Source organism: Cyphomyrmex costatus, unplaced genomic scaffold (genome assembly GCF_001594065.2).
Source record: "Cyphomyrmex costatus isolate MS0001 unplaced genomic scaffold, Ccosl1.0 scaffold23, whole genome shotgun sequence".
NCBI classification, from domain to species: Eukaryota; Metazoa; Arthropoda; class Insecta; order Hymenoptera; family Formicidae; genus Cyphomyrmex; species Cyphomyrmex costatus.
Genome location: NW_017276368.1, coordinates 1058968 through 1068383, shown reverse-complemented (window position 1 = coordinate 1068383; position 9416 = coordinate 1058968). Strand labels below are relative to the sequence as shown.

The 9416-nt window shown below is 39.5% G+C and overlaps 1 protein-coding gene across 1 annotated transcript; it reads right to left on the bottom strand.

Moving 5' to 3' along the window:
* Nucleotides 1-4317: 4317 nt before the first annotated feature.
* Hs3st-A (Heparan sulfate 3-O sulfotransferase-A) lies at nucleotides 4318-8677 on the bottom strand. The gene is made up of 3 exons (XM_018540076.1): nucleotides 8619-8677; nucleotides 5300-5513; nucleotides 4318-5211 (listed from the first exon to the last, which is right to left on the bottom strand). The coding sequence occupies exons 1-3, from the start codon at nucleotides 8675-8677 to the stop codon at nucleotides 4318-4320; spliced, it is 1167 nt and encodes a 388-aa protein (XP_018395578.1).
* Between the last annotated feature and the right edge of the window lie 739 nt (nucleotides 8678-9416).

Here is a 9416-nt window from a genome sequence, read left to right as displayed (position 1 = left end):
AGCGGGGGGAACTATATATATATATATATATATATCTAAGCGTGTGCCAATTTTCACTCGAGAAATCTTTTTATCCGTATTTATTCTACGGGATAAAAAAAGTAGAAAATATGCCGATTGATCGGCGATCGGATGCCGTTGCAATATCCAAAAAAACTATCGTTTATTAGAGAATGTGAAACTCACTAAAAAATATTCCCTCTGTTTAAATGAGCGCAACCGAGCGTGCGAGATGGTTAACGTGACCGGCTACGCTTCTTAGCTTATCGAGCCGTGCCGCGCGCGTGACTTCCCTAAAGAACGTCTAAGAAGTTTCTTAATTGGGTGCGGAGGTCGGAAGTCGTAGCGCGATCCCTTCGCTCGTCTCACTAGGAAGAATATCGAGCGATATGTGCGTTTTTCCTTCGTGCGTTTTAAACGCAAAGAAAAAGAGATCGCGTGTCATGCACCGAATAAACTCACTTACTTAGTCATATCAGTCACGGTGGAATTAAATATTCATCCGCGAGATTACGAGGGAGACGTAAAGACCATTGGCGTGACGTTTTCAAATACGTCCTCGGTCACACCGCGTATTTTATAATCCGCTTAATTGAAAATTTACTTGCGATAACAATTCCTCGCTCATTCCGACTTTATTGATTCGACATTATTCGAGAAAGCAAAGGGAAAGAGGTATTCCCACCCCCTCGGGTATCCTTGTATACTATAATCGCGAAAGATTCACATCCCGAACACTCTATAAACCGTATACCGGTGAGATAATCCAACGAGAATCAAAGGAAGTTTGCGGAAATTACACCTTACATGAATGCAACCGAGTAAAGATTTGATCAAAGCGTGTATAACGCGGAAAGGAGGATCAACGATGAAACGCGTGACGCCACGATTCTCTTTGAATCGAATTACTCGAGACCCGAAATTGTCGTTACCGAGACTTCATTGGGCTTTCGAAGAACAGATGATTGAGCCATGCATAACGTTACAGTCGTGACAACAGGCAAATTGCAGCGAGGAGGTAATTAACGGAGCCGATGCGCATAAAGCGATACTTCGCTAAATAATCAAACTGAAAAGCAGATTAATAAAGATAAGCTGGAAAACACAAAATTTTTCTACTCCAGTACCAGAGATAAACGTTTTCCCGTTTTATTGCAAATAATTTAATCAGAGCAAAATTTCTTTTTTTTTTTAACTTCCAAGTCAATGTTTGTTCTAATTGCGGAGATATCGGATGATACGTGCACTTGTCTGTTGGAAATAATCGCGGCGTACAGGAAATTGACGCACTTGGCCTCAGAACGCCACTATTCCGATTCCCGAGATCTCCGGTCACTGAAACGGAGCCTAGGCGACCGGTATTTATCGCACGAATTAACGCACGGTGCATTTTGCCGCGCATGCACGACTCACTTGCGCCGCAAAGCGGATTATTTATGGCGCCGTATCCTTCCAAGAGAAGAGCCTTGTCGCTAAGCGACAAGCTGTCATACGACTCGCTTCTTTCATCTCCCTTGTTTTCCCCGCGTTCTCAATAACAGATACACCTTGTAATCGTCTTTAATCGTCGATGATTTTTAACAACTATTAATACTATTATCTACCTTCAAAAAGAGATTTGAGAAAAAAATATATAAATTTATGTAACAGTTCATGTATTAAGTTATGATAATTCGTTATCGTAAAATTTAACCCTCCGGAGTTGACACCAAAATCTGTTTTGAGAAAAAAATCTAAATATTCAGAAGCAAATGTTATTTGTGAATTTTTTAAATATTCATGGTTATAAAATAATTTGACTTTAACGAAATATACATTTCTGTGAAACATATCTTATTTCTTTTATTAATTGTAAAAACATAAAACAAAGGGTTACTGCTAAAAATAAAATTTTATTTCGCCGTATTTAGATAAAGGTTTTTATTTCAATAAAATAAATATTATAAATAAATTTTTAAGTATCTTTCTCGTACATTTGTGCAATTACTGATGCTGGCTCTGTAAGACTCATTTAACTCATGTTAAATAAGAAATTAATTAATTTCAAGAAACCAGAATGACACAACTATTATTATATAAGGAATAAATACTAACTGTAAGTATATTCTAATAAAAATAATTCAAAGGAGGGTGCCTAAAAATGGCTAACATTTTCTCTGAATTGATATCTTAAAAACTAATTTCACAATATTTCTTGGTATATATATCTAAGAGAGAAAAATAATTATGATACCGAGAAATGTATATTTATAAGTAACCTATATAACGAATACCTGTTACATATTTACATGAGAAACGCATTTAAAAATAATGCATTTGTATTAATATTATAGATAATAATTTACATTTACCCAATCGTATAAAAATATAGGATAAAATATAAATATTTTTTTAACTTTTTTTTTCTGTGTATATGAAAAACATATTTTATAAATTATAATATTGAAAAAAAATATATGAAAACCAACAAAAATTCTTAACAAAGAATGGTTTTAAAAAGTTTTAATATTTTTTATTGGAAATAATTATTGTGTACAAGTAATTTTTGTATGTAAAATACATACAAAAATGTGAGCATATGTATAGATATTTATATATGTAGATATTGGAATATACATATACAAGTCTGATCCTACAGAAATAAAAAAAAAACTGAAACATAATGTCACGTACACAGTACGTGTTCTGTATTTTTATTATTAACAATTTTTTCAATATTTCCTAATATATATTCAAAATATTATTTTTCTCTTTATATATATATATATATATATATACACACCAAGAAATATCGTAGAATTAATTTCTTAGATGACTCGGGGAAAATTTTAGCCATTTTTAGGCACCCTTCTTTGCAGATGTAATAAAAAAAAATGAATTATTTGACATTTTCGACGAAGAAATTAATAATTAAATAGGTCCAATAGATTAATTGTCAGCTCCAGAAGGTGGATGTGCCTTTTTGAGTAGATTGTAAAGAGCAAAGGATTGTAAAAAGCAAAAACTCGCGACGTCCATCATTCTCGTCGATATCGAGTCGAATTATTAATCATCCGTGTAATAATTAAGAACTCTCAACGACAAAGAGAATGCGTTCCATACTATTGTGATAAATTTTTGATAAAGTCTCTGTTATCGTGTTGCTTTTATTATACACGTAATACTCGATCTTTCGATCGAAATTCATTATATATAAAGAACGTTATATGTTCGAGCTCCATCGGGAGATTTGGGGAGAATAATCGATTATAAAGATTTCTACGATAAAGCTTCGACGAACCGTTCCGTCTACGCTGCCGCTGACGAGTTTATTCGTGGTTGGTCGGATTCCACCCTACTTCTCTTCGTATTCCCAGAGGAACGCTTGCGCCAATATCCAGTGTCAGAGAACGATGGAGAAGAATATTCGCGCTTCTGCGGGAGAAAAAGAGAGAAAGAGACAAAGAGATAAACTCACAATCAAAGAGATGAAGAAAAAGAAACTATTCTGTTTGGCTTTCTCTCTCGGTTTCTCTGCCGGAAAAAAAAAAGAGCAGAGTACCGTAATTGTACGTCCCCTCTGTGCCTAGGTGGATCGTGCATGCGCGGGACGCAATAAATAAAACTTTCGATCTTCATAATCACGCGCGAGAGAGTCCTTCGCGTTACGTAATATCCTTAACGACATAAGCGATATAACAACTTCCAATGTGGATTATAAAAATATTCAATCTTTGTCGTACGAACTAGTTAACCTATTGATATGTAAACTATCGATATGTAAAATTGATATGTAAAGTCACGGACCAATGTGATCCGCATGCCGCGTGAATCCACGAGGCGATCGCGTTCGTCTCGCAGATCCGCGTCTCTATTTTATTTTGGCCGGCGTTATTGTAACTTTTGTCTTTGTATGTGCGTGTGTGTGTATGTGTGTGTGTAATGTAGATATTTGTGTGTCACGTTTTGTATACGCTTATACGTTTGATAATATAATAACAAGACGCTGGCCTCGTATGCATCCGCTAATAAACGGCGCCTGTACATACTTTCATCAGCGCATTATTACCTCTTTATCGTGGAATCGATAATCAATAATAAATTACTTATCCTTGTCAGTATCCCCGAAGAATATCGCTGATCGATACAATGTAATCCCAAAGAGTCTTCGTCGACGATGTCAGTTCTTCGACTCGTGGTTAATTCTATCGATACAATCGGTAGAGATATCTCTTCAGGGAGGACGACAGGGTATTTGATTTTGAACGATCATACCCGCCGCTGGATGCACGCGCGACTCGCGTCGCGTAACGAACGAGTCCGGATTTTCCACGATGGTTATTCCTCCGGCCAGCCAAGATCCTCTCCGACGAGTTCGTAGAAGCGTTGATTGTGCTCGTTGAAGAACTTCCTCAGCTTCGTCACGACCATCGGACTGACACGTGGATGACGCCTTCCCTTGCTCTCCTTCAGACACTTCTCCGAAGTATCGTTTCTCAGGCAGTAGAAGCCCTTGGTGTGGTTAAAGTAGAAGTTGTGCCGACCGATACGCGGTTCCAGCCCGAGGAAATTCTCGATTCGGCGCAGCTGAGGTACCGGATCCTCGATCAATTGATCGCCATTTACTATGAGAATCTGCTCTCTGGGGAACACTTCCAGCCAACGATGCATATAGGTGTGATAGAGGGATATGGCGACCGGTCTATAGGACTCGTTGATGGTACCATCGGGTCGCATAACGAGCTCCTCGAATGTACGCGCCACTTGCTGCTGCTGCTGCTGCTGTTGTTGCTGTTGTTGCGGCGTACCGTTGGTCAACGTAGACGCGGTTGCAGCATGCGTGCGCAATTGCGTGTAATCCGATATCGCCCGGGTGACTGGTTCTCGTACGATCAGCAGCAACTTGACGCTGCCGTTCATCGCGCGGATTCTCTCAGGCACTTCGGGCGTCACGAAGTAGCTAGGACTCTTCTCGATGGTGATCTGGCCTTTAAAGGAGTAGGGCATTTTGCGACGGTACCATTCCAGACCCTTTCCGTAATTGTCGTCACGGTCGAAGAAGTGAACTTCGCCGGCAGCCTTCTGTATCTGCGGATGCAGGAAGAGCATCTCCAGCAATGCCCTTGTGCCGCATTTGCGTACGCCAATTATAATGGCCTGAGGGAGATGGCGATTCGTGCGCGGGAAGTGAACTTTGGAGTTGGAGAAGAGAAGAGGCGGCGTCGCGTGTACCTACCGTAAATCCATCATACATGGCAGCCGTTCTGTCTTTCGAAATGATAGCGACATACGTTTTTATTACGAGACACGAAACACGTACCTGAGAGACCAGCTCGACCGTGCGTCCTTCGATGGCGGAAACCGCGTGGAGACTGTAAACGGCGCTATCATAGAGTATGTGGAAGGTGAGAAAGAGAGACAGTAGGGCGACTGATAGAAAAGCGACAGCCATTTTCGATCTGGATACGCCGACCACCAAAATGCAATCCGATGCGTCACCCTCGGCCGGCCTCATAGCGGAGCGGGGCATCCACCTGCGACAGACATCGAGATAAAAAGACGGCTATGTCACCTGATATTTAAAGCACCGACTCGCAGCTCTCGAGTGAGCAGCTCAAGAGTTTCACTCTGAAAAGTATCCTCGATTTCCAAAGGGCAATCGCGTTTTTTTTCTCCCGTTTTTCTCTCCTCTTAGAAACACGCAACAGCGCCATTAGTTACGGACGACGTCTCTAATCTATTCTTTCTTCGCAGAGGCGCGGTAGGAATGATTAAGTCTCACCGTGATTGTCGATTATTACAGTTCACCGTACACACGCGGCACGGATACCCCACAGACGTGGGGTCTAATTTACGGGTCATTACAACTTCAGTTCAAGATCCAATTTATCGGAAATGAATTAGGAAGAGTGTGTTTAGACTACTACATTATTTAACGCAAACGCAGCTGATTTTCTGCATAAAATTCCAATTAAGAGAATCGAAACAATTTCGGGCCACCGCAGTGGCTCGTGACCGATAATTATGCAGCTGATTGGCATTTACACGAAACGCTACGATTGCCGGTGCAAATTTATCGCGGGAACGCTCGCGTGACAGACGAACAAAGCGGTTGTCAATGCCGTGCTCGCTAATTTCGTTCTCCATTGAATGCGGGCTCAAAAGCATCGATCGGTGGATTTACCGGCGTTTCACGAGTCATACGTTAGGATTTCGCGGTTCACCCTGCGAATGATAAATCATCGACCCGCATGCTGTCCCGTAAGCGAAAAATAATGGGCGATTAAGTTAAAACTATCCAATAAAATATATATTATACATTTATCGATGTATCTTCCAATATCATATTCTCTTGCTTCACAATCGTGACACAATTTCAAAGAATTAAGTTTTTAGAAAAAGATAAAATCTATTTTTCAATTTAATAGAAAATTAATGACTAATCAAATATAATATCACAGAAAAAAGAATATAGATTCTTACAGACATGATTTAATGTCATTTTTGTTTTACAATCTTTAAAATCCTTTTTCATTTATGACAATATCAATATCTTACAAAATTACAACAAATCCGAAATAATTCATCAAAAGTAACATATGACTTGAAATACATATCATCAACAGTTTATATTTACCTTATATATAAAATCAGCTAAAATGATACATTCAAGATAAAACTTCTAAAAATTTCTTCTTCCAACTTTATTAATCACAAAACTGTCTTAACTCTAAGTATTCTTTGTAGAAAATCCCCTTTTTTACTTACAAAACTAACAACTCAAAATATATATGTCACTCTTATAGAAGATATTATGATCTTTTCGAAAAAACCTTAAGAACCACACAAAAGTGCTATTTGACGGACTATGAAGTTAAATTAGTTAACTTTTGATGATTGACAGACTAATCATTACCTAACTCATTCATGATGGTAGTAACTTGAAAATCACATTCTTTGAATTACGTCACTTTAAAGTAAGGAAACGATATTATCGATAATTATATTGTAAGTACCGCGTCACCGTTTCTCGCGCTTATCGCCTCTGGGTGCCGTCTGGTAACAAAAATTGATACGAGACGTTCTCGCGTTCTCAACTTGCCTCAGATTACATTTGTTAACGTTGCTTGAGATGAGATATTTACAGCATTAGCGCAACAGGCATGTAAATTACATGTTCTCACGTGAATAAAGATCCCACGGCGAAAGTCGTCCGCAGCTCGAGCGTAGCCCGAGAATGAATCAAAATTCACAAGTGACGAAACTTGTACTCGAGAGCTCTTAAACTCCGAATAGCTAATGAACTTCTGAAACGAGACGCAGGAGGACGGAGGACGAAGTGGAGGGGGACGGGTCAGAGTAGCGGAAGATCGATCCGCTATAAATGATGCAGAAAGGTCGGTACCCCTGAGACAGAGCGCAATCTAAATTTGATGTGGCTACATTTTGTATTCCGATGTAATAGCTTCTCTAACGTTTACCGTCGATACGCTTCAGTAACGTTACATCACCGGTTTCACGTTGATTTGTCAGAATAATCAAATACCTATATGTAGCGCGCGTGTCTCGTCTCGCCGTTTCGGCTTTAATTGCAACTCGGATCGCAATTAGTGAATCTATATCGTTAACGAAGTCGTTCTCTCTTCATCCTGTTACTCCGCTTACATCTTCCCCCGCGTTCGAAAAATCTTATGAAACCGTGCACGTTCGAAAGAGATTGCTGGTATTTACGGGTGTTTTCTCGGACTTTCATCTTTATCCGTAACTAGATACTCGATGTTACGAACGACTCCGTGTCGTGGTGTGACCCAGACGCTCTTTAATATTATATTTTTAACGAGCCTCTCTCTGTCTTTTCACTCCGGGAGTCCGGGACACGCCCGGAATAATATTCGCGTCATAGTCGAGTCTCTATTGCACAACGGGAGCCATTTGACGCGCAAGTTTTCTGGCTAAAATTTGCTTTGTGCCATGGCACGGCATCGCGTAGCGTGAGCATGGCATACCACGATGCAGCAGGCCGAGGTGTTTTCGTGGGAAATACGCGGCCCGTGTTATTCGGACAAATTGCAATTTCCAGAGTTACCTTCCGCGTCGTTGCGCTCCTCGCGATGCTCGCACTCGTGACTATCGAAAAGACTCGCTATTTACTTATCACACCACCGTATATAATCGTACGACCAGGCAAAATATACCTAATACATTAACGTAACTTTCTAGATGAGCACTTCGAAGCGATTTTACCTTAAACGGGCATGAAATTTTGATATCTCATTACAAAGAATAACTACACGTTTTAGACGTAAAAGAAGGATTGCTGCAAACGATGATCTTCCGTGCCGTTAAAATTGAATGTTCTATCTCGCGAACTAGTTCAATGGATGTAGCTGCGGAAAGCAGCAATTTTCTCGTCCGGAGGACAAGCGCGGAAACTTTAATTAACTAATTACATACGGTTCTCTCGCCGCAGATTCCGCAAGATTTCGAATTGCGATGTAATTGAATTGAGCACAAACGAGAAGAAGAACTATATTGAAATATAGTTCCTATATCTTATTATTAGATATACATTCTACGATACAGTTAAGAAAATTTCGGAACTACTGATTATATCCATCGAAATTTGTTTTGATACTCACAAGACATCTATGAAGGATTGAGGAGACCACTCTTGACGAGGCCGTGCCTTGTTGGGCATTTGCGTTTGTTTGTACGTTCACATTGTTGGAGTTCCTAAAACAATGTAGACCATCTTGTTAGAAATGTGTTATCTCTCGTCTATCTTTTGACGTATTCAAATAATGTGACTAAGTATCGCGATTAAGTATTTTAAATGATATTGTTGTTGAGCCGTTGCAAAAAATATGTCAAGTTTTGCAGATTATTTAATAAATAATAATTGCATACGTAGTTTTTCGTGACGACAATAGGGGCGTTAGGACGGTGCTATGGGAAATCAAACGCTTTTCAAGAGCTCCCTTGGTGACCCAGTTGCGACTCACCTCGCTGACTCGAAACTTGCATAGGGCGTAAATAGAATCACTCGGTGGAATGGCAACTTTTCTCATTCTAAACTATCTGTTCGAGCATTGTTAAAAGCTCTGTAAATATACGTAAGTACATCTCGGATATATATATTTTTGGTTTTATATTTTACTCGTATAGTATCCTCTATCGTGTCTTATATATTTTTTTTTTAATCACATCTCAAGCCCCATAAGATTCATCGCAGATTTATATTGCGCCACGTTATTACGTACATCGACGGTTAAGGTCCTTATCTCTAAAGCACTGTGCTTCCGATGCCTTTAAAACACCGTAAATGTTCCATTCTCCAAGAGAAACGGGAAACGATATCGATTTATGTCCTATACGTTTCCGTGTCTTTATGTCTTTCTCATAAATAAGCGGAGATTGCGTTTTTACGAAACAACCAA

What these genes read in the sequence shown, in the direction of transcription:
- Hs3st-A (XM_018540076.1), bottom strand. Translation starts at nt 8,677, where the DNA reads ATGCCCAACAAGGCACGGCCTCGTCAAGAGTGGTCTCCTCAATCCTTC. An exon ending in CAATCCTTCATAGATGTCTT is followed by an intron (nt 5,514 to 8,618) that starts GTGAGTATCAAA and finishes TGTCTGTCGCAG; the next exon opens with GTGGATGCCCCGCTCCGCTA. An exon ending in CGGTCGAGCTGGTCTCTCAG is followed by an intron (nt 5,212 to 5,299) that starts GTACGTGTTTCG and finishes GATTTACGGTAG; the next exon opens with GTACACGCGACGCCGCCTCT.